The 26,299-nt window shown below is 45.3% G+C and overlaps 1 protein-coding gene across 1 annotated transcript in view; it reads left to right on the plus strand.

Annotated features, from left to right (window-relative positions):
* Positions 1-26,299, plus strand: part of LOC147717720 (E3 ubiquitin-protein ligase TRIM39-like) — a 211,432-nt gene that overhangs the window by 142,256 nt on the left and 42,877 nt on the right. Inside the window, exon 6 of the mRNA XM_086924503.1 lies at positions 20,170-20,190. Coding sequence (XP_086780629.1) covers positions 20,170-20,190 — 21 coding nt within the window. The remainder of the gene's footprint in view (positions 1-20,169; positions 20,191-26,299) is intronic.

Consider the following 26,299-nt stretch of genomic DNA (forward strand, 5'->3'; position numbering starts at 1 on the left):
GGGCACCCGGCGTATCAAAATCGCCAACATCGCACATGGCGGGGTGGGCACCCAGTGTCTCAAAATTACTCATAAAGCGGGGTAAGCACCCGCAAAAGAAGTACAAAAGCGGGGTGGGCTTCCGCGAAGTAAGAGCACGCAGAGGCGGGATGGGCACCCGTCCTCAACACACAACTACGGGGTGGACTCCCCTGCAATTAGACCCTTACAAATAAACAGTTCCTAGTGTATTTGACAGGCAGGCCCCTAGAAAATATTGTTTGGCTGCTTTTTCTTTGTATATAAAATAATAGGACTGGTACCCCATGAATATAATATCTGGAGGTATCTCCCACTCACTCTTCCTTTGTATATATGGTGTATATATGAATGTTTTTAATTTTTGATTTGTGTGTATTATATGTTTGTATTGATGGTGTACAATGTTTTTTGATAACAGTATCTTGTCTTCGCACATATTGAATTGAAAAATTCATGCAAATAAGTAAAAAAATCATTATAATGAAAATGTTGCCCGCTTAGGATTATTGGCTAGGTGTGGTGTCAATAGATTGAAATAATTAACCTGGCCATATTGTTTGTTTATTCAGAGGAGCACCGCAGCACTCTCAAAAATAGCACAAATGCTGGGTATGCTCAGTTTAGCTCCGGTGCAGTGTGGGGGGAATCCCCATGCCGGGATTCCCTCGAGTTACCCTTGCAGCCCAGCGCTGCAGTCCAAAGCCCACAATGCTCCTCTTCCTTCTGAAGAACCAAAATGGATAACACTCACAGGGCGCAAGAGGTCAAACAGTCCTTGGTAATCCAGGGGCACTGCTGGGCCCAGGGAGGCATGCCTTCATGGCGGTACCTCTTGGGCCCCTGCTACAACCAGCCCACCCTGCAAGTCAGGAACAGCCCACCAGAAGAACTGAGCTACATCATGGGGTCACAGCCCCTATATTTATATCACAGATTCCTTTGTCTAAAGTGCAGGGCATGTGGTAACCAGATGCAACTGGTTCAGGGGGTGAGATAACGCCATGTTTTAAAAATTGTAGGGGTGCACCATAATCCCGAGTAATCGGCACCCGCATATTTAGAGGACCATGTTAAATGTTTAGTTGTATGCTTATGTTAGTTGAAGTCTAAAATAGTGCCTTAATTAAAGTTCGTGCCTTAGGTAATGTTGAGAAATTGATGTTGTATGTGTAAAATGCTTCATCACGTTCGACGTGCCATATTAAAGTTGCATGTATAAGTTGCTTAGTGATGTAAAGGAGTGATGCTAACGTTAGAAATGTTTTGCCTTAGAAATTAAATCAACAAATGCGTTTGAAATGATTTAGAATTGCAATGCTCTTGTTATATTAGAAATGCATTTAAACGTGTAAAGGCCTGGGACATGAAGAAGCCAGTAGAGGCCTAACTGTAATTTCTTTAGTTAGCCTTACTTGAACGTGAAATGATTTTCTCCTTGGGAAAGCTGTCTCAGCGAATATTGAAATGTAACTCCGAATGTGTGCAAGGCTGCTTCTCACATATTTCGATTTGCAGGTGCAAGGTCATGTAGCTTGTTAGGTGAAATAATCCATTGTTTTAGGAGTTAGGATGGTAGGCGCGAGTACAGAGAAGTATCCAGGAATGCGGGAGTGCAACATTAGGCGGTGAAGGTGCCTGGGACCCAAGGACACCTCAACGGACTTCGATGGAGACGTGCCATGCTGGAAAAATCCATGGACCGACACCTGCCAGAGAGGCGTGTTTTGTATTAGGGACAGGGCGAGGAGAAAGGTTTGGGTCCTATCTCTGAACTGGCTTGGACCACTCAAATATACTCCACAAACAAAATAGCCAGACAGATTTATTTTTTGTATTTTTGATCCCGCCCAGCCAATTAATTCTGGAGGGTCATCTGTTTTATTTTAGTGTTTTTGTATTTTTAGAAAAACATTTAGACATTAAATTTAGTTATGTCACCAAACACAGTCAGCGAACAGTGAAAAGATACATACAAACAAATGAAGTGTGCATAAATGTACAAGTGCTATACAAGTGCTAAAAATCAATACTGTCAGTTCATACAAGCAACGCCAGGAACAATAAATCAAATACCTAACAATAAATTAACATTAGGAACCAGTCCTTTACATTAAGTACAAGAAGACAGGCGGACAAACAGTTAAAAAAGCACTGCCTTACTTACTTACTTACTTACTTACTTACTTACTTACTAAACCAGGGATAGGAAAATAAATCGTAGGGTTACAGAGACTAGGGGTAACACTATGTAGATTTAAACGGCCCTAGTTGCACCCTTTATTCTTTTTCCCAGGCTTAGGGTCAATGCGTTTCGAACCTCAGCGTTAGTAAGGGTTCTCCTCAAGACGTGGACTGGATGGAGCCAAAACTGAAAATAGTAATGAGCAAAATGGTGTATGGATTGTGTACGAGTGTTAAAATTTAAAAGTCAGACTCGAGACTCAAAGAAAAGTGTCAAAGAATACCTGGGAATGACAAGTAGTTGTCACTCCAAATTCGTTGCAGTTAAATGGAGGGCCTCACGCATGCCGGAAGTCTGTAACCGATAGGAATAGCAATGAAAACCTATACATGCAATTTGGTTTTTTTGACAACATAGACACGGGCATACCTGTATTGGGATGCGTCATTTATGCAAGTAATAGGAAATCTATCGGAAGATCCGTGATTTGTAGGCGGATTCCTGCAGGAGCCAACCTGGGGGGGAAGGTGGAAGGTCTTAATGAGTATGCCCGCTAGTTCTTACTACACACCGTATACAGATAATGCGTAGGATGTCACTCTTACCGACGTTGTACTCACTTAGTTAGGAGCGACCGGCATCGTAGCTCCGAGGTCTGTAGTGCACGGTCAAGTGCTTCTGAATTCATCGGCAATATTCAGCGCGAACATGCCTGAAAAATAGGGTGATCTAGATTTTACAAACACCTACTCATTTAACCTGCACTGGAAGGCATGAACTAGTGAGCTCGACAGAGATTGTACTCACTATTTAGATGGGCGAACTGCTCTCTTCACTCGCTGGCGGCGTTTGGCATAGGCGAGCATGGGAGACTCAATTAAAGGGGCCGCTCATGACCGCGTGTGTAAGCGGGAATGATGGGACATGTAGTCCACCACTTTTCTGCAAGCAAGGCCACTTAGGATGCCTGGCAGGACCATTTCAAACACTGCAACGTGTCAATCAAGACGTTAAGAAACATGCTGAAACCGTAACTACAATGGACTTTCATGCCATATAATGAAACACTGTATGGAGGCTGAAATGGAAATCGGGGATGCTCACAGATTGTTTATTTCGGACAGGTCATTCAGTCCGGAGTTGGCTGTATCAAATTTAAGAATAAGATATGCTTCCCTCTGGGATAGGCGTATTTCAGGATCCCCGCCTCCCGCAAGTTTGATTACTGACAACACAGTCCATTTCAGATCTTCCACCTTGTGATTCTTCTGTAGGAAATGCGCCACCAGCGGGGCAGTGAGGATTTTGTTGTTGATTCTGGATCAATGTTGAATAATCCTTTGTCTGACTTCTTGTGTTGTTTTGCCAATATACACCTTTTGGCATGGACATTGAATGGCATATACCACGTACTTGGTTTTGTAATTGGTATGTTCCTCGTGCCGCCAGAATTTCTTTCCATCTGTAAAGAGAGACCGCTCCACTGTTAGATTGCACACGGAACAAGTACCGCATTTGCATTGACCCTTCACTGGATTCATACCAAATATTGTACTCTGGGTGTCGCCGCTGTCGCGTTTCTTTTGGGGGTCGTGTGGATGTGATCTGCTCCCCTATACTGCGATTCTTCTTGAGTGCAAATACGGGTGCTCCAACATCGGGTAGGACCTCTTCAACTAGGTGCCCAGCATTGAGAATGATTTTCTGAACCGGGTGTGTGTGGGGTCCGAATGTTGATACACACACCATACGCTGCGTTGGTGGTCTAAGTCTCTTCTCAAGCAAATGCTCTCTGGGTATCCACCTGGCTCTTTTCATGGAGTGTTTGAGAAGCTTCCTTGGGTAGCCTCTCTCCTGTAGTTTTTTGACCAGGGCTTGACCATGGATGTCGAAATCTTGAATTCTCGAACAATTTCTTCTTACCCTAAGAAACTGTCCATAGGGAAGATTGTTCTTGAGGCTCCGAGGATGGTAACTTTTAAAGTGTAGGGCGTTATTTTTATCCGTCTTCTTTTGGTACAGTGAGCATGCCAACCCGTCAGGTGTTGCTTTGACTTCCACATCTAGGAATGGTAATGATTTGGCATCAAAGGTTAGACTGAACTTGATGTCCGGGCTGCGGTTGTTAAGCCATACATGGAAAGCTTCCAGTGATTGAGTGGTTCCATTCCAGACGCACCACACGTCGTAGAGTGAGGGTAGATCTAGATCAGGATAAGAGTTTCCCAAGGCCCATAGAAATTAGGTGATGATTGCCCAGTGGATTGTCGGCGGAAGACGGCATTTCATGGAAACCGACGGAGAATGACGGTGCGGTGAATAAGCAGCAGTTCGCGGGAGAGTGAGTATGAATAGGGTTATATGTTAGATTACGGTGTTTGTATTGTGTTGTGATATCTTGCAGAGTTGGAATGCCTGTTGTATGAAAGGAGATCAGGCTGTGAGCGCGTGTAGCCCGGGAAAATGTTAGGCTCAAGGAGTAGCTTAAGTGGGTCGGATGTACCGTACACCCAGAGTAATTGTCCACCATTGTTTAAGGAATCGTGAGGTACCATCGATTGCCCGCTGGACCGAGATAGGGGGAACGAGTGTGTGAGTGCGTGAGTAACTGACGCTGGTCGTGAGTTGCTGAGTGTTTGTAACCTATCAGTTGAGGCGATTGTCCGGTCGCTTAGTGGACAGACAGTTGCCAGTTCGGTAGACAATTACGCGACTATGGGCGTACAGTCAGCGTAGTGATTGCTTGTTCGAAAGTGATCATTTCAGTGTGTGATTGGGACGTATGCGTGAATGAGAAACGAACTGTAAAGGAGGGGGGCTGCTGCAAAGCGGAGGACAGTGACATCAAAAGGTGCCGCGCTGTGATAGGCCGGTTGGTGTGAAGCTGCGCTGGGATTGGTGGATCGTCATCAGGATGTAAAGGAGCGCTGCAAGAGGCGAAACGTTGGGTTTTCATCATGAAATGTTTTAAAGTATTGCAAGATTTGTTCAAAAAAAAAGAAAAGAATTTAGAACGCTGGCGGAAGGGGGGGGCGAGAAGAGGCTCTGCCCGAGGATACTCTAGCTCATTACATGGCTACGAATGTGGGTTTGCATACTATATTGTGGCTTGAGAACTGGTGCAAGGTGACTGAAAGAAAGGAGGAGTTGACCTTTCCCAGATATGGGGCTTTTAGATTGGAAGGGTGATATCAGTTGAAATAGATTATGGCTTCTTTGTGACCTTTACCTAAACCTACACAGTTTGAGGCATTGAATGCATGGATTAGGGCGGCACACAAGATGAACAGAGACCGAAGACAGGAAAGAGTGAAAAGGTCAGTTAGTGCGTTCCAAGATGCGCGATGGGATGCATTGGAGAGTACAGATAATTGAGGGGGATAAATTGTATCCACTGTCGGTTAAGTCGGGTGACGCTCAGAAGAAGAGTGCTGAGGATGACGACAGTGACACCGACGACAGTTTGCTAGAAAGGATGTTATCTGAGAGACCACCTCCATATAATCCGGAGACTGTGGAGAAGGAATTGGTTTTGACAGAGGGAACTAGGGAACCACAAGCCCCACCTAGTACTGAAGTAGCAGGGAAGATCTTGATAGGGTAAATGCAGAATGTAGAGGGTGTCAGTTCTCAGAGGATGCCGGATGCTCTTAAAGAACCTGTTACCAAAGGTCCCATAGTGTCAGTGTACAAACCAGAGCAGGTGAGAAGTGGAAATCCACCACAGGTAAAGATAGGAGGGAGTACCAGCTTTGGCAGGAACAGTATAGTAGGGGGATTCAGTCGATTGCCAAGGCCTGTGGAATCGAGTACGCAATTGCCAGCTATGGCAGACTCATCGAGGGGACCCATGGATCTGAGAGGTCCGAGGCCGAAGTCTTTAGCTGAGTTGAGACCCGACCTGAGGATGTGGGACGCGCCTGAAGCGAATCAAACTGTTAGGGCCAGAGAGGATTGGGACAATAGGTGTCCCGAGAACAGGATGACTCGGAATAGGATGAGTCTTAGGGGTACAGCTTAAATGAGTAGGTGCCAAGAACAAGATAGTTAATGCAGGGAGTCGGATGGTCCATCCAGTCGAGAGACACTGAGAGCAGCAATAAAGTTAAAGAGGTTAGACGTAGTGCGGTTAAAAGCAGAAGTGGACGAAATTGTAGAAGGAAACCTCCCCATAGAGAGAGTAGACCTTTATGAGCCAGACAAATTGTTATTTGTAGTAAAGGATGTGACCAGCAAAGCAAGATCAGCACATAAGAAGTTGACTGAATTGGCAAATAGATATGAAATGGACTTGTCTAAAACAAAAATGTAACAAGGTAGCCACAGATTGCAGTACACTGTTCAAGACTTAGATGAAAAGAGACTAATTGGACTGAGGACTCACTTTAGAGAGTTGATCATAGGGATGAGAGTGTGGATGAGGCTCAACAAGTGGGAAGAAAGATGGTCCAAGAGGAAGATTGTTAAAAGGAGTGTGACAGAGATGCCTCCTCCAGGAGGGGAACACCAGGAATAGGGAACTACCCCTTGCGAGAGGTTGCTAACAGATGGTATGTGCATGCGCTTTGGAGTAGAGGTAATTTGGCAGCATTCACAAACAACTTCCCAAAGTTGAGAGAAAGGCCAGTCGAATGGTACAAGCAGATTGAGAGGTTTGTCAAGATTTCGAAGGTGTTGTCGATAGGCTTGAATACATTGTTTGATATTGTGGTTCCGGGAGACTTGTGGGTAGCATGTAAGATTGCTATTGAATGGCCCACCTCCAAACCAGACAGAGAAGCTGTCACCAATGGCCCATCCCGTTGTTATGAAAAAATATGAACAGGGGATCATGTGGTTGAAGTCTAAAGTGTCACCACAGGATATTGATTGGGTGAAAATAGATTGGACAATTCAGGAACCAAAGAAGACTGTGCATGAGTACTATGAGAGATTGTTAAAAGTCTTTAAGCAGTACAATGGGTTGGATGTAATGGACCCAAAAGACATAGGACCGGTCGTTTCGAAGTTTGTCCTAGGATTGACACCTGAGATTTGTCTCATGACCCAGCAGCATTTGATTTGTTGGCAGAACAGGCAGCTGGATGAAATACTGAGATATGCCAGGTATTGCAGTGATGGGGAACCGGAGAGGAACCCAAACCCAGAGTAGATTTGGCAACTCTGAAAAGGACTACAGAGTGTCATCAGTGTCATCAGATTGGACACTGGAGACACGAGTGTCCCTTCAATCCAGCAAATCAAGAGCAGCAGGAGGAAGAGGTAGTTCAGGTACAGGCGCCTCAGGCAACAGCAACGACAGTGACTAAGCCCAAGTCGATAAAAAGGGGGACTTCGGCTCCTAGAGTGCAAGTTCCCCAGCCACCGAGAGTCTCGTCAGGGACTAGGGTTTCCCAGCAGATGCCTTTCTTTGATGAGAGCGATGATTATTACTTAGACCCATTGGCATAACTGTGCCTGAGTGGGGAGTCTTGGAGGTAGACCAGAGGGGACCATTTGTAGAAGCCGATGTTGATGGTCACCCTACCACCTTTTTGGTTGACACTGATGCTACCCGTTCTACTGTGAGATCTGCAGTAATCCCTAACGTACCTCTCTCGGGACAAACGATCCAAGTTGTAGGTGTTGCAAAGAGGAAAATGACAAGCCCTTTGACAGAACCAATTCCTGTGAAAATAGGAGCGTTTAAGGATAGACACAAATTTGTGGTATGCGATTCGAGTCCTGTTTGTTAGCTAGGGAGGGATCTCCTGTGTAAACTCAATTGTACCATCTACTGCACCCCCAAGGGAGTAGAACTGCAAACAAATGATGATGATGCTTCCTTTAAAGTCGCAAATCAGCATGTGTGCATAGAAATGTACCCTGCTTTGACAATGGAGGAACTTCCACTTGACTTAAGAGACTCAGTCTCACAGGAAGTGTGGGACTTTACCGGTGAAGATATCGGATTGATCAAAGGAGTTATTCTTATCTGAGATTTGTATAGTGCCAAATCACCGTAAGGTCTCTAGGCGCTCATGATAGAAGCAGTAACAACAGCTGAGTAAGTGAACAGAAGGTACAGATATAACAACATTCCTCAAATGGAACAGAAAGCTTTCCTAAACAAAAGCGTTTTCAGTGACTTCCTAAAGTGGAGAAGATTATTTTCTTTGCCGAGGAGCTCCGGAAGTTTGTTCCACATCTGTGGGACTTGGACAGAAAAGGATATCCCTCCCTTGGTTGCCATTTTGAAACGAGGACAAGACAGCAATTTGGAGTTGGAAGACCTCCGCGCTCGTTTGGGATTATAGACCTCAAGCCGTTCTTGAGCCAGTTAAGATCCAGGTTAAACAGAATGCCGAGTTCCCAAGAAAACCCCAGTATAATTTGACGCCAGAAACAATTGCAGGAATTAGGCCTGTGATTGAGTCCATGAATAAGCAGGGAATTCTGAAGGAGATAATGGGCAGTCCATGTAACTCGCCTATTATGGGATTGCAGAAACTGAGTGGGAAATTTAGGATTGTGCAGGATTTGCGCCGGGTGAACAACATAGTTGTTCCCTGTTGTCCAGTGGTACCAAATCCATCTGTAATACTGTTTCAGATCTCGTGCGAGGCTGAGTGGTTCACGGTGATCGATCTTTGTCAGACTTTCTTCTCGATACCCCTGCATGAGGAGAGCCAATTCCTTTTTGCTTTCCGGCTGGAAAACAGTGTTATAACGTAGTGTCGTATCCCTCAGGGGTACACAGAGAGTCCATCGATCTTTAATCAGATCCTGAAGAAGAATCTTGAGTCTGGTACTGCCACAGAACTCTGTTCTTGTCCAGTACATAGATGATCTCCTTGTCTCGTCAGAGACTGAGGATGCATGCAGGATTGATACCATTGCTTTACTGAATCATTTGGCAGAGAATGGACACAAGGTGTCGCCAAATAAGTTACAGTACTGTTTGAATGAAGTGCATTATTTGGTTCACCGAATAGAGAAGGGAAAGAGGAAGGTGTCACCCGACAGGATAGAGGAAATCATGAACATGGTGGTGCCTTCAACTCCGAGAGAGGTCAGAATGTTCATAGGGATGGTTGGCTACTGTTGTCACTGGATCGCCAACTTCTCATTGAAAGCAAAGCCTTTGCAAAGACTGACGCAAAAGGATGTGAGTGATCCGGCACCATGGGACAACGACTGTATGAAGGCTTTCCTTGAGTTGCGAGAGGACCTTTGTCGTGCTCCGGCGCTGGGAATGCCTGATTACAACAAGCCTTTTTCTCTGTTTTGCTGTGAACGAGAAGGTTGTGCATTATCAGTCCTATTACAAGATCATGAAGGTGTCCATCGACCAGTTGCCTACTTCTCAGCTACTTTAGAACAAGTAGCTTGAGAGTTGCCCGTATGTCTCAAATCCGTTGCTGCAATGGGTGTCCGCATTGAAAGGTGTGAGCATTGTTATGGGTCACCAGCTTACAGTATATGTTCCACATTCTGATGAATTATTGATGACAAGGACCAAGACACAGCACCTGACCAATAATAGGCTCACCCGCTATGACAGGTTATACTTGCTGCGGAGAATGTGACCCTCAAAAGGTGTTCTGTTTTGAATCCTGCTACCTTGATGCCGTTGCCAAACGCACTTGATGAAGATTGTGAGGACCACGATTGTCTCGATGTGACTGTACTTTGCACCAAGCCGAGACTGGACATTGTCGATGAACCATTGTCTGACCCTGATGAAATATTCTTCGTTGATGGTTCATGCTCAAGAGACAGTGTAGTGTCATATAGTTACTGTTTTTCTATATATTGTGTTAAGTTAGCATGAGTTTATTAAATGTTTAAACAACATATTTTCCTTCGGCTTCAGTTTGCACACGACACCTAATTGTTATTGTAGCTTTCAACCTAGACGAAAGATGTGATTTATTTGAGAATAATATGTTATTGCTCTGATATCAGTTGTGTTTGGTACACTTGGTACACTGTCTGCACACTGTGAGCTGAACCCTCTAAGAATAACCTAACACAAGGTTGCTGGGAGGCCTGATCCTCGCACCACATTAGACATAACACAAATAAAGTTGCTGCCAACATTGGGCTCTAAGCGGGTTTAAGATAGAGTTACTGAGAATGCAAAAACACACTTGATGGTGCTTCGCATGAAGAGAGCTGGTAGCTGATGATGTGATCTTCTCCTATGGGCCCGCCCTGCTAAAACCCAAATGAGACCTTCTTAGATATAATATAGTATGCTAAATAGGGTGCGCAAAATATAGGTGATACAGATTTATATAGATTTTTGCATTATAATATGCTATCACCGTTCGCTTACTATGGATTAGTGACTATGCTGATAACTCTGATTTTTATAATATGTATTCTGGTATTATATAAGATACTGCGTTTGAGAACCTTGCATTGAAAAATAAATATTTCAAACTTGCACGTGTGTTCTTTTACTCCCTGTTGTGGTTTGAAATGATTATAGAACGAAAGAGTGTTCATGTGTTCCACGATACCTGAGGTAACCCAAGTTCATGTTCCGGTTTGTCGAAGTCATTGGGAGTTTGATATGACCAATGAGACACTGTAGCTAGCTCGGTAAGGGAATTTCTGATACTAAGGTGAGTTTGGGGTCATCCTAATTCACTAAGGTTCTAGATCTCTATGCACAGTTCTGTGGGAGAACGGAAACCCTGCTACAGTAGGTCAGTTGAGAGCAGCGTTAGCTCTATGTACCATTACAGGAGTTGTTGAAGCTAGATGCCTGGAAGGAGTATACTCCGCTCAGGTGGCTGAAATCATTGCCTTGACTCGTGCCTGCTTGGCAGCAGACCAAATTCAGATCCCCATCTACACCGACAGCCAGTATGGGTTTGGTGTGGTTCATGACTTCGTACAGTTATAGTCCCAGAGAGGTTACAAGACATCGTCTGGATCACCCATACTGAATGGGGAATTTGTTAGGTTGCTTTTGGAAGCTTTGCAACGTCCCAAAGAAATTGCTGTTGTAAAAAAGCACGGCTCATGGAAAGGGGACAGATTTTGTGTCACTTGGAAACCGCTATGCGGATGAAGTTGCACGTTTCTGTGCCAAACAGGGATGTTCTTTTACTGAGGGACACATAGATGGGAGCCAAGAAAGAACCGAGTTCAACATGATGTTGGCCATGGCAGACACTTGGGATGAACTCAAGTGTATACAGGAACAGGCATCAGACCAAGAGAAGAATGTGTGGATTAATTCAGGTTGTGTGAAGGGAGATGTGGACATATGGGTCTCACCTAATGGGAGAGCGGTGTTGCCGGATGAGTTGTTGAGCCCATTGGCAAGACAGATTCATGGTGCAGTACACTTGGGAAGAGATGCGATGGTGCGAGTGTTCAGGCAGACATGGTACAACCCATGGTTCCATGCGGTGGCGGAAGCTGTGTGTCAGAGGTGTGTGACGTGTCAACAAATGATTGTCGAAAAGAGAACTACGGTTACCATGAGTCACATTGGGAGGTCAGGAGGACCTTTAAACAAAATACAATTGGATTTCATCGAGATGCCTAGGTGCAATCAGTTGAGGTACAACCTGGTAGTGGTGTGTGTGTTCTCAAGGTGGGTGGAGGCTTATCCTACTCGTAGGCGCGATACACTCACTGTAGCTAAGCTGTTGTTGAGGGAACTCATACCAAAATTCGGGATTCCGACCTCTTTGGAATTGGACAGAGGAACAAACTTCCATAGTGAAATCATGAAGATGCTTTGTATAGCACTGAATGTTGATCAGAGACTCCAGTGTAGTTACAGTCCTGAGGCTTCTGGAATCGTGGAGCAGATCAATGGGACTTTGAAAGCTCGAATGGCAAAAGTGTGTTCATCCACGTCTCTGAAATGGCCTGATGCTTTGCCCTTGGTGTTGATGAGAATGCGCAGTACCCCAGACAGGAGAACAGGTCTTTCACCCCATGAAGTGTTGATGGGGAGGGCAATGAGGTTTCCAGGGGTGCCATCGACAGCCTTGCTGAGCCTCACAGATGATCTGATTCTTGATTATTGCAAGGGACTCGCTGATGTCGTCCGATCTGTGTCCCATCAGGTGCAGGCTGCTGTGGTCCCGGCTACAAGAGACCTCTGTCACGACCTGAGTCCGTGGGACTGGGATCTGGTTTGGAAGCACATGAGAAAAAGCTGTTTTGGATGTTTGTTGGAGAGGTCCTTACCAAGTTATCCTGGCCACGAACATTGCTGTGAAGTGTGGAGGGTTGCCGAACATGGTGCACGCTTCTCATACCCGTCCAATTCCAGCACCCTTGGAAGAAACAGCTCCTCTCCCAACTGAAAATCCAGCTGATGTGTCAGGGCCGCAGGAGGGGACAAGCCAAGCTGTGAGGGTGTCTGACGAAGCTGGTTGCTCAGTAGATCAAGCTGAGGAGGGTCACGACCGAATTGGTGCTGAAACTGCACGGAAAGAGGAAGTGACTGTGAGGTGACCCAGAGCCAAACTCTGCAGAGGAAAGTTATGAGCAGGGTGAGCAAGAGAGAAGCAGGAGAACCAGCAGCGGAGAGGAGCAGTGGCCGAAGAGACAGAGGCGACTGAACCTGAGGTTGGTCTCCGAAAGAGATCTTGCTCCTGTGTCTGAGGAGTCTGAATCGGACGAAGGTGAAGAAGGGCAAGCTCGTGGAGGTCTGAGGAGATCAAGGCAAAGGAGGGTGCCTTGTCAAAGATACGCAACTCCTGAGTGGACTTACCCTGTTACTGATGCCAGGTGTGTTGAAATTGGGGAGGCTGAGGTCAGTGACGGTGATCAGCACCAGTCCTAAAATCAAGCTGGATGTGCTTTTGTTGGTGCCAGGACTTGAGATCAAAGGCGTACTGACCATCACAGTTCCGAATCCTCCGATATTAAGTGGAATTAGTCATCTGATTCTGAGTAGACTGATTTTTCCTACGTTTGGACCTGAAATACCATTACATGAATCTATTGTTCTTCATCTTGAACTTTTAGAATACGTGCTAGAAGCGGTTGGATTAAATCTTATTATGGATTAAAAAGACTTTGTTGCTTTGTTGTTGTTAAGCTGATGTAAATAACCTAGGCCCGAGTGGAAGAAGAAGAAACTTAGGGACTTCCCATTGAGGACGGAGAAGGGTTAGGGTTGTCTCTTGTTACTGTGAATAAGGAACTGAAATTAAAAGTGGACTTCCAGCTTCTGAGGTGTGGCTCTAGAAGTTCAAGCAACTGAAGGAGGAAAAAGTGATGTTCGAGTGATGTTGCTGAACAAAGAATTGAAAACAGTCCTGGTATCATGGAGGCTGGAAACCCGAATCGTAGCCCTAGGTGCATTGTAGGTACACTTATAGGAAGAGTGATACTCTTCATTATTCTAGTAGTTGTAGTTTCGTATTTGGTACCACATGAGCAGGCAGTGGAGGTAGTGGGGACCCCTACACCTACTACTCCTAGCGAGAAAGGGGTCAAAATAGGAGACAAGAGAGCTTTGCTGCTAGAGGAGAGTCGTAGGTTACATGCAGTTTTGTCTAGAGGTAATTTCGAGCTTAATGCGTATGCGAAGTTGTTGTATGAGTATATTGATGCAATGGATGCGAAGGACTGTTGTGTGTGCGCAGTTGCCTGCTTCAGTAGACAAAGGTATTAGATACCATCATCTTCCATTGACATATGGTATTTTGTGTAGTTTGCTGCTTGGCATATTTTATGGACGCAATCATTTTGACTATTTCTTTTCAAATTATAAGGCAGTGCTTCCCGAAGTACCGGCTTGTAAGCATCTGAATAAGTATGATTATTACAAGTCAGAAGATAGGCTTAGAACGTATTTCATTCCGACCCAGGATTTGGACACAGCGTATGCTCAACGCCATAATCTTGACGTGTCTGTTGTCAGATACGGAGAAGAAATTCATAGATCAAGTAGAAGATAGATACAGGAAACAAAAGCAGTTGCGAGATTCAGGACAAGGTAGAGTGGATTGGACCGATGAAGAAAAGTTACACAAGTCGAAGGGGAGTTATGGTCCAATAGCTTTGGATGAAGTGCAGAAAGGGAAGTTGTGCATTCATAGACCACACACATATTATGAGAATGTCAACGTAGGGCACACCACGTGTGAGCATACTTTCACTTTAGAGTATTATGCAAAAGACTTTTTGCAGAGTGTGATGCAGATAATTCCAACCGTGTATTTTGTCTGTGGGAGGAATGCTTATGTGCAATTGCCTGAGAAATGGTATGGAACTTGTTATTTAGCAAACCTTTTTACCTAAGATATATCATACAGAAGACTTTGAGCTATTGGAAGGGGGACAACATGTAAGAGTGAAGAGAGGAGAAAGTGCAGCAGCTGTGGTTGGAGATATTTTTGGAGCAATGATACCAACTCTAGCAGTGATTTTGAATGATGTGAAGATCAGAAGGTTGGCGACTGTTGTGGATGAATTGTTAATGAATACAGCCAAAACATTGGTGTTGGGTGAGGGTGAGATGTTATCGATCAGGACAATGGTTTTGCAAAATCGTCTTGCTTTAGACGTCCTTCTAGCGAAAGAGGGAGGAGTCTGTAAACTTTTGAAGGTTAAAGAATGTTGCACTTATATACCAGATAATAGCAAGGATCTGGAGAAATATATAAGTAAAATTACTAAGATTCACTATGATATTGAAGACTTGACTGAGGAAACTGTGTGGGGAAAAAGTTGGAAAGGGATTTAGCACGGTAGGGCTTTGGCTTGCAAACCTTGGAAAAGGTTTCCTTGGCTTTGTGTTGAAACCCTTCATTATAGTTGTGGCATGTGTGATTGGATTGTGGGGTTTGTTACAAGCTTACAGTAGTATAGGTCAAGTAGACTGGAGAGATTGATGAGAGTGAAAGAGAGACAAATGGAGAGACTGCAGGACAATCAATATCAGTCAATATCGAAGTCTTAAAAACATGGAGTTGCTTAAGAGAGGGAGAGAGGCAACAACCTCTGTTTAAGTCGGTTCTTGCCCCTAAGGATGGTGTAGATGTGATGACACAGGTCATCAAAGGGGGTACTGAGAGAGCGCCATGTTATTTTGAAAAATTGTAGGGGTGCACCATAATCTCGAGTAGTCAGCACCCGCATATTTAGAGGACCATGTTAAATGTGTAGTCGTATGCTTATTTTAGTTTAAGTCTAAATTAGTGCCTTAATTAAAGAACGTGCCTTAGGTAATGTCGGGAAATTGATGTTGTATGTGTAAAATGCTGCATTAAGTTAGACGTGCCATATATCAAGATGCACGTATAAGTTGCTTAGTGAGGTAAAGGAGTGATGCTAACGTTAGAAATGTTTTGCCTTAGAAATGAAATCAACTAATGCGTTTGAAATTATTTAGAATTGCAATTCTCATTTTATATTAGAAATGCATTTAAACGTGTAAAGGCCTGGGACATGAAGAAGCCAGTAGAGGCCTAACTGTTATTTCTTTAGTTAGCCTTATTTGAACGTGAAATGATTTTCTCCTTGGGAAAGGCTGTCTCAGCGAATATTGAAATGTAACTCCGAATGTGTGCAAGGCGGCTTCTCACGTATTTCGGTTTGTAGGTGCAAGTCCATGTAGCTTGTTAGGTGAAACGATCCATTGTTTTAGGAGTTAGGATGGTAAGCGCAAGTACAGAGGAGTATCCAGGAATGCGGGAGTGCAACATTTGGCGGTGAAGGTGCCTGGGACCCAAGGACACCTCAACGGACTTCGATGGAGACATGCCATGCTGGAAAAATCCATGGACCGACACCTGCCCAGAGAGGCGTGTTTGGGGCGTGCCTTCTGATTTTGGGATTTTGTATTAGGGACAGCACCCCGAGGGTGGAGAGCAGATTGGAGTAGACTGAGGTGGAGGGCAGATTGGAGTAGACTGAGGTAGACAGCGGGTTGGAAAATCAGGATGTAGGCAGTCTTAGAGCCGACTTTGGAGAACTTAAGGCAGAGTCGGATGTAGCAAGGAACATCTTAGAACGAGCTCGGTAGCTTAGTCTACTTACTGAAAGTGAGTGTACTTCTTAGTAAGTCTTCACTGCTGACACCTTTACCCTTGCTTGGGAGGGATGTTAAGTAGTGATGTCACCTTAGAGTTAGTGTAGGGACAGACTAACCAAATTCCTTTTCTTTTCTGTAAATGCAGTCCAGACTTCAAGTAAGGGCTGTTATAGCATGTTTAATGCTTCTTGAATTGACTTTGATTTTCATTCTGAGTCGTCCGAGACTCCTGCGTAGGATTATGTTTGTATTAGTGCCGGTTTATTTCCTAAACCTTTTGCTGAGATGTTTGTACATCCAATTATTTTTGGCTTTATAATACAGATTTAAACTTTAGTTAGTAGTCGGTGGTTCTTTAATTCGAATTTGAATTTGGGTTGTAAAATTGTTTACGATGAAATTGGAAATCTTCCCTCTACACTTCTAAGCAGGTAAAAAGATCTGGTCGGCCGGATTCCCGAGATTGGTAAGATAAAAATCTAGATCAGAATCCCAGCTTCCTCAGGGGGATTTGGAGCACTTTGTTTTTGAAGCTCCTCTTCCCCTTTGTCAGGTGGGGGGCTCGCCATCAGACACACCACAGTGGGGTGGAGCCAGCATTCACTAGGGAAGCACCATCCTATTCAGAGTCAGGGGATTACCCCTCCCACCACTCTTACTCCAGTTGTCCCTTTCAGCCTAACTCTGACTCACCCTGCCCCTCCTGGAGGCACCCACACCTCTCCGCTACTGTCACTCACAAGCCAGACATTCAATTCACATCAGACAGGCAGACACATAGCACACAGAAATGCCAACTTCTAAAAGTGGCATTTCTCCACCAGTCACCATAAATCTGTGCACACCATTCTGCAGCATTTATCTTCACAAGTTCGTACATACTAAACTCAACCCTGCACTCCAGGAATTACCACGGACACACTTATCCCCCATGCATTCCTATGAGAGGGCTGGCCAATCTCACCACACGTACTCCGAGACCGCACGCACTTTACACTGGGCCACAGTGCTAAAGTGCCCAGAGGCCTAAAACCCCTATCACCATCTCGGAGCTTAAGGCAAAAAGTTCAGTAGCAAAACCATGACCTCTAAAATGTGATAGAGGAAGCAACTGTATAGAAAAAAGTAGGAATAACTTTTACTAAGTGGTGCCTCAAATCAGTTTAGGTCACCGGGACATCTACCCTAGAGTCCAATCCGAACAATACTGTTTTGTAAACATATATTCGGACCTCCAAGTTACAAACATCAAAAAGCAGTGTATGCGTTATGTCTACTGCAATGTGCAAGGTTGTGTGAGTTTAAGATAAAGGTGAGGTTCCTGAGCAATGTAATACACATTCTATCTGGAATTCGATTGTGTAGGTGTAGATAAACCTGTATGAATTAGACCATCATTAACAAATGCCGGATTCAATCAATCAAAAAACAATCAGTGTATTATATAGCGCATTAGGGTCTCAAGGCTCTGTGGGGAGACCTTTGTAGTTCAGTCGAAGAGCCAGGTCTTGAGGTCCTTCCTGAATTGAGACAGCAATGGTGATAGCCTGGGGTGCATGACTTTAGTATAATCAAACAACTCTCCTAACATTCAGTGTTTGTAACAATCTTTCCACTGGAAAGCAAAGGTTTTTAAGAGAAATCGAGCTGAGAAATAGTCTGGAATGCATAGAAATCTGAGACAATATTTGATTGAGAAGTTGAATGGGTTCTCACGACCATCCTGTTTGAATGGAGAAAAATGAGCAGTTCATGACTTGTATCTCCCTATACCTGCAGGCTGAGAGAATAATTACTAAGAAAGCTGCTTTGCATAATAGATGCTGAAAAGAAGCATGGCCCAATCTGGTGGGGCCCGAGGTTCACTTGAAATGGTAGTGCAGCCTCTTGGTGGCATGTGATTGGTGTTCTTCTACACACACTAGATGCAGACCCTCTCACATATGAAGGCATACAAAGTGCTGGTGGACCGATTTTATGCCCCTTTAAATATATCCTTGCAATCTTGCAGCAGTGATCATAATGTAAGAGTTCAGAAACACTGGTACCAAGCTCAATGATCATAGGTGTGATGTGAAGCCTCAGGACCTGAAGATGTCTGAAATTCTTGCTCAGGTTTCTGAAAAGATAGATTGTTTTATATAAATTATTTCTCTGGTGTGCTGATACCACCACCACACATTTTGAAAAGGTATATCGTGCTAAGTGCAGAGGGAATTTAATTGGTAATTCTTCCTTGCGATCAGGATGGGAAAGTGTCTCCTGTAGAGCAAATCCAATCCTGCTGATAAAGTTTGAGATGTATTTGGTGTAGTTAAAGCATTTAATAACACAAAGTAACGTGAATATATTCCTTTGCATTTTGATTAATGTCACTTTCTTGCTTTTTGCAGAAGAATTGTGATCTCTGCCTGAAAAAGTATGTATCTATCTATCAATCAATCAATCAGGCAAATTTGTATAGCGCGCTACTCACCCGTTAGGGTCTCAAGGCGCTGCCACCTAGTAAGATTAGTGGGGATACTTTCTGCTATTGGTGCAGAATATTTATGTGGAGCAATCGTTTGATTGGTGCACCCCTAGATTTTTGCCCATTTGTTTTTGCTGGCTGTAGTACTCTGTGCATTTTACCGCTGCTACCGAGTGATAAAGTACCTCTGCTCCTCCTTTCAATGTCGTAAAATTGGTATACCCCTAATTGGCATATTCAATTTACCTATAAGTATATTACAGCGTAAAACATGGCTTCTGGCCTACCATTGTGGCCTGACTGTAGCAGTTTAAACACTACAGATTGACCTGACAGATTAGGATCTCCTTTTAAATATTATGTCCTCCTTATTGAGGAGTAGAGGCCCGTAAGGCAGAGTGTATGGTATTTAAAATTAGGACTGGTAGACGTTTAATGTTAACCATGTCTATACAATGACTAGCCCCCAAAAGCTGTTCTCATTGTATGAAGACTGTCTGTTCCATAGAGAAACACTGGAATTCACGAATATATTTAATAATGCCATTTGTGTCTAAAAAAGCAGCTAGAAAAGTCAGGTGTTTAATAACTAATAAGGAAAGGGTACTTTTGCAAAGTTACCTTTTCCCTGCATAAGGTTTCTAAAAGCTAATTTGCATTAGTCTTCAGCTGCTGCACTCAAAGCGCTCCAGTTCTGATGAGTCATGAAAACTGCTCCCAGATCAAAGTCCTTGGGCGTGGGGAGATGTTGTTGTTCCTTTGAAAGGATGACCAGTTAGTCTGGGCCTAGGGTACTGTTTTAGTAGCCTTTGAATTCAACTCTTTCACTCATAATGAATTCTAAATTAGGATATTATTTGCTTTGCCAGTCAGTTTGTATTGCTCTTTTTAAGACTCCCAATAGTATTACCAATGTTATCTGGCACTTACTTTTCACTTGAGCCTACTATTTTTGTGAACTAACCTAGTGTGTTTATAGAATGAACGTGCTTGAGGTGACCTTTACATGGGGATTATTAAGGTAGTCAATCACAGTGAATACTATAAATAGTAGCTCAATATGAGAGGGAGAAAAATTGAGACTCAAAGTAATACTGAGCTGTTATGTGCTAGCCATACCGGTACGTCTTGCACTTTAAAGAGGATAGACTCTTCAACAGCCTACAGCCAATGGAGGAAATAAACACCTTGTAGCCTCCTGCTGACGCTCCTATTATTGGGTCAGCAGCAACAAAGGGGTCATAAAAGATGGTTGTTTTTATTTTTTCGAATGTTGCTGTTGGCTTTGTGAATAACAAATAATTTTTCTATCTGCAATGCCCTGGTGCACTAACTAACCATCTAACTATACCCACTCTGTGGAGACTGACAGATTGAACATCTAAATGTGTAAATTGTAGTTGAACCTTAACTGAAAAGGTAAAAGATATATTGAAAAAGCTAATAGATAATGTGGGATCTAATCTACCATTTTCTGTTTTTTTTTTATTACAGAAGCATTTCCTACAGAACTAGGTACGTTTGATAAAGATTCTCTGTTCTTCGTGTTGTGCTGCGAGCCCTTCTGCTGAGCTGTTCCGTGTGTCCCTGGTTTTCTGGACCCGGGAAATTGGATTTGTGAAACGCTACAACTCGCGGAACCCGCTTCGCGGGTCCCGCATCGAGGAGCGGATTTGGTGTCACCTGCAATCTCTCTAGGGGTGTACCGGGCAGAGCAGGGCTGCGAGCAAGCGCGGGGACTCCATTGCCCAGGAGTCCCTGCTGGCCAATTTCTAACACCTGGCACGCTCTCCCAGCTAGCCCCGCCCCCTGAGCATCGGACGCCGGTAAAAGCCCACCTATAACACCAACCTGTGGGATTCTCTGTTCTTCGTGTTGTGCTGCGAGCCCTTCTGCTGAGCTGTTCCGTGTGTCCCTGGTTTTCTGGACCCGGGAAATTGGATTTGTGAAACGCTACAACTCGCGGAACCCGCTTCGCGGGTCCCGCATCGAGGAGCGGATTTGGTGTCACCTGCAATCTCTCTAGGGGTGTACCGGGCAGAGCAGGGCTGCGAGCAAGCGCGGGGACTCCATTGCCCAGGAGTCCCTGCTGGCCAATTTCTAACACCTGGCACGCTCTCCCAGCTAGCCCCGCCCCCTGAGCATCGGACGCCGGTAAAAGCCCACCTTCAACACCAACCTGTGGGATTCTCTGTTCTTCGTGTTGTGCTGCGAGCCCTTCTGCTGAGCTGTTCCGTGTGTCCCTGGTTTTCTGGACCCGGGAAATTGGATTTGTGAAACGCTACAACTCGCGGAACCCGCTTCGCGGGTCCCGCATCGAGGAGCGGATTTGGTGTCACCTGCAATCTCTCTAGGGGTGTACCGGGCAGAGCAGGGCTGCGAGCAAGCGCGGGGACTCCATTGCCCAGGAGTCCCTGCTGGCCAATTTCTAACACCTGGCACGCTCACCCAGCTAGCCCCGCCCCCTGAGCATCGGACGCCGGTAAAAGCTCACCTTCAACACCAACCTGTGGGATTCTCTGTTCTTCGTGTTGTGCTGCGAGCCCTTCTGCTGAGCTGTTCCGTGTGTCCCTGGTTTTCTGGACCCGGGAAATTGGATTTGTGAAACGCTACAACTCGCGGAACCCGCTTCGCGGGTCCCGCATCGAGGAGCGGATTTGGTGTCACCTGCAATCTCTCTAGGGGTGTACCGGGCAGAGCAGGGCTGCGAGCAAGCGCGGGGACTCCATTGCCCAGGAGTCCCTGCTGGCCAATTTCTAACACCTGGCACGCTCTCCCAGCTAGCCCCGCCCCCTGAGCATCGGACGCCGGTAAAAGCTCACCTTCAATTGGTCCATACCTAACAAAAGTAAAGCACACTACCGCTGCGCGGGAGCGCGCGGGAGTGCGCCGGGAGAAGCCCGGGACAAGGGCGGGACCGTCTGTGGCCGTCCGGGGCCGCAGGAGGCCGGGCTGGGCCAGGACATCAACACCTACGGCCCAGGTATTGACCTACCCACTGATATAGCAATTGACTTGTGACTTGTGTATCTCGTGGGCTTACTGGTGGGTTGAAGGGGGGATTCCTCTACTATGGCTTTGTCAACAAGCACCTCTACCCTCCTACCTTCAATGGCCGAGGCAGAGCCGGCTGTTATGGGCCCCCTTGATTCCTACTTCAAACGCTTGCCACAGGATATAGATAAAGAAATAGCACTGGCGGAAAGGCGAGCTGGGCGTAGGCTATCGATTGAGCTTTTGAAAAACCCGCCTGATAAAAATCAAGGTCTGAACTTTCCTGCGCTGGTCACACCTTTGTCATCTATTGTTTTACCAGCCACTCAGGACTTATTACTTGACTTATCTTTCCACAAAGAGTTAACTGACATTTTACCACTAGTCTCCGTAGCAACTAGTCCATCTGTTGAGCAATCTGATGTAACTAGCCAACTATCCAAAGAGAAAGGTGATGTGGTAAAATCTAGTGTGTATTTGGAAGTGCCTAAACCAAAGCCCGGTGTGAAAAGGAAATGGGGAGTTACTGCCAAAAAATTACAACCCCAAAAACCTGCTAGAAAGATTAGGAAGGTGGGTTTCAAACCATTGTCAAGTAATGACCTAGTAATGTCAACGGGGGAGGACATAGCAGCCCAATCAGAACTAGACCCTGTAACTATGGTGCCTCCTGCAAAACTGGTGGCATCAGCCGTAGATCCAACCTGCTTAGTAATACCGGGGCCACCATCTCCCAAACATGACTTCCTGGTAGAAGTGGAAAAAATAATGCGTTCCCTCCTACATCCAGTAGAGCTTAGACTGCAAAAGTTAACTGAACAACTTGACCACCTAGAACAAGCTAGCCTAGACAATTTCTTTTCTATTAAATCACTAATTAAGGCTGGCAATAAAATGGGTGAGATTGGGAAACACCAACAGATAGTTGATAAAGACCAAGGAGTCGCGTTGGTAGACTCACAACTTGCGCCTGCAAATGTTGCTCCTGTTCAGGGAAATAAAGGGGGGAATAGCAAGGATGTATCAGATTTAACGTCGTTAGCAATAGTGGGAAAACTAAGCCCAACAACACTGCCAACAAGGGTAGTAAGGATAGTGTGAAAAACCTGCCCACCACTATTAGTAACAATGCCACACCTCTCCCGACCGGACCGGGGAAAATTGCGGCCAAAGGGTCAGGAAAGGGTAAAATCCCTTGTAGCAATGGCAACGGGAATAAGGGAGGGCCTACCTCCCAGATAGCAATGGGTGGTGGTCCCACAAGGGATGCCCCTAGTACCAGGAACGGGACTAATTCTATTGTGGCAGTGGAAAACATCCTTATACAGTGCCGTGCTCCTCCTGAGCAAGCTCAAAGAGAACCCCATATAACTAAACCACCGACTAGGATCCCCCCAGTACAGCTCACCCCGGACTCCCACCCATATGTGGCCATACTTATGAATGTTCCACCACTAATGGAGGACCAAAGAGAAACCTATGACATGCTGAAAAACAAGGCCATGCATTGGCTTAGCGTCAATAGACCCCTGCCAGGGGGAGTGGATGGCTTGATAATTGGGGCAAGAAGGGTTAACTGGATAGGGAACACTTTAAAAAAGCAGGGGGGTGAGTGCATTATAATTAACTTCCAGGATCCAAGGGTTGTGGGGTTGATAACGGGACCTGGTTGGAATACTAATATAGGTGGGATTGGGGTTGTGGACCTCACTTTCTTTTATCCCAGACCGGTCATTCACCTAGGGGGATATAGGGAGCCACTGAGGTCCAGTCCTTATACCGGGGTAGAGGCTGGCCCCATAGCTGCACCCATACTAAGACCAAGTAATTGCTATATACCAGCATTTATCCCCCAAAATGGCCAGGGGCAGATGAGATGGGGATGCTGACATAGATCAGTCACGCAATTACATCTGGATGGGGAAAAAGCTGGGTGGAGTAACCCTGTTGAAACAATGACACACATCGGAGTCGAAACAAGCCCATCATCTGAAGTGGTGAAGGTGAATGATGGGAGCCCCATTGTAAGCCCTGTAGGTTGTGCTAGGGAACTAGGCATTTCAACCACTATTTGTATGAAGGAGGGAATAGATGTAAATTGTGTAAACATTGTTTTAGGAGAGGATTGTGATGGTGGGAAGCTGGATGATTTCTTGCCCATGGCATTTAACGAAAAGGGCACTTGCATAGAAAACACTCTGGAGAGACTTTTTTCATGGAACATAGCGGGGTTGGGGGCCAGACTATTGTCACAGGATTGGATTGATTTTGTAAATGGATTCGAAATGTGCCTTTTCCAAGAGACGTGGGCTTCTGACCCAATTTATCTCCAAGGATATTTAAATTTTTGTATACCAGCTACGAGAGGCCCCAGGGGTAGACCTATGGGTGGCCTCGCAATTTGGATCAAACAAAACTCTAATGTCAAAGCAAAAATTATTGATCTAGGTTGCAAGGACATACAATTATTGAGATTAACCGTAGGAAAGGGTGGTATGATAGACATTTACAATATATATGCTAGGGGCAGGAGCCTTGGGAATTCTCCCACCCTAGAGGTCCTATCCGCCTCCCTTGAATCCCGGTCATTGGGAAACAAAGTAATCTTGGCTGGTGATTTGAATAGGACTTTTGAGCCTTTAGAAAACAATGCATACCCAATAGGAATTGAGGAAGATGCCCTTTGGGGCATCCCAAATCTAAACCTCACACCCGTGAAGCGCTGGACAAAAGACATCTTGTTGTTGAACGCGTTATGTTTGGAGTATGGTTTGAGGGCCCTCAATGGTAGAACAAAAAGTGACCAAGGTGGCAATTGCACATTCGACAATGGGCACAATAAAAGTAGGATTGACTATGTCATCTGTAGCCTGGAGTTGTGATGTGGAGTGGGCGACATGGAAATTGTGGGGAGAGTAGAAAGCGACCATAACCCCCTCTGTGTATCCCACTCATGGTGGAAGGCTGTACGAACTAACCTAGTCTCAGGTAGTGGGAGTGTACCTGTTATGGCTAATGATTTAAGACGGGTGAGATGGCCATACGTCCTGGCCAACTCGTCCACTATGGAGTCCATTAATATGGAGACAGTCAATGCTATTGATGCCATGGCAAAAGTAGACAAGGTAACACCAGACTCTGCCCAAATAGCTGACATACACGACACATTCTTCTCCTTGATAAAACCGCACTTTACTAAGCCTCCAAAGACTACCAGGAAAGCACCAATTACAATGGCGACCTGGTTCAACAAACAGTGCAGGGTAGCCAGACTGGAGTTGGGCAGAGCTCTCAAAAGCAGGGACAAGGCCTCGATTAGCGCCACCAGGAAACTCTATAAGGATAGTATCCACAAGGCTAAGAAGCGGTGGGATGAGGAGTACTGGGAGGAGTTACTCGAGGCTTCAGGACAAAAGGATTCCAGACTTTTCTGGAAAACTGTGAAATGGGGAAGAGGGGGCGCCCCTAATAATCCCGACAACAATGTCGATGAGGCGTTGTGGGTCGAATATTTTAAACCCCAGTATGCCGAGAGTAGGGATACAATGGCCATTGAACCAATCCCTTTGGTATTCTGTAAGGGGGATTTATTCTCAACTAAGGATGCGGAACTCGTAATTGCAAGTTTGCAGGGGGGAAAAGCCCCTGGGCTTGACGGAATCCCCTCAGATATTTTTAAACACGACAAGGTCCAGTGGGCAAAATACGCGACCTTGCTAGGAAACGGCCTAGCGAAAGGGGCAAAAATCCCAAGTATATGGAAAGGGGCAATAATAATACCGATCTTCAAGAAAGGGGATCGGTCACTCCCGGCAAATTATAGACCAATTAGTTTGCTGGCCACCATGCAAAAAGTAGTGGGGAAGATGCTGGTCGACAAACTTATGGCCTGGGTAGACGATAACAATGCTTTATCCCCATTCCAGGCAGGATTCAGACGTGCAACTAGTACGGTCGACCAAATCTTGCGTTTCACCATGCTGCGGTGGTGGACTGTACTCCTGGGCAAAGGCAGCCTTTATGTAGCATTCGTTGATCTAAGGGCTGCCTTTGATCTGGTGCCCAGGTGCACGCTGTGGGAGGTTCTGTCCAAAATAGGGGTCCCACCCGATTTGCTTACGCTGATAATGCGTTTGCATGAAAGTAACTATGCAAAGGTTCAGTGGGGGAGGAATGGGGAAACCACTTCCAACTTTCCAGTCGAGCGGGGGGTCCGGCAGGGATGTGCAATGGCACCCCTGCTGTTCTCCCTGTTCATTAATGGCATTGTAGACAGGATGACGGGTGCAATGGTTGACGCACCCTCGCTAGCGGGCATCAGAGTTCCAATTCTGATGTTCGCTGACGATACTTTGATCGTGTCCAAAACCCCGTCGGGTCTTCAGCGAGCTTTGACCATCTTTGACTCATTCTGTAAAGAACGGGGTCTTGAGGTTAATGTAAACAAAACAAAGTTGATGGCCTTTGGGCAAAAGCGTCAATCTCGACCCAATGTATTTTTGAACAACGTTAAATTAGAGTTGGTAAATGTTTTTACATACCTTGGGGTTGAGATTTCCAGCAAACTTGGTTGGTCACGTCACATAGAGAAAGCGGTGTTGAAACATCAACAGATCTCGGGAGCCCTTAG

This window comes from Lissotriton vulgaris, chromosome 5 (assembly GCF_964263255.1).
Source record: "Lissotriton vulgaris chromosome 5, aLisVul1.2, whole genome shotgun sequence".
Taxonomy (NCBI): Eukaryota; Metazoa; Chordata; class Amphibia; order Caudata; family Salamandridae; genus Lissotriton; species Lissotriton vulgaris.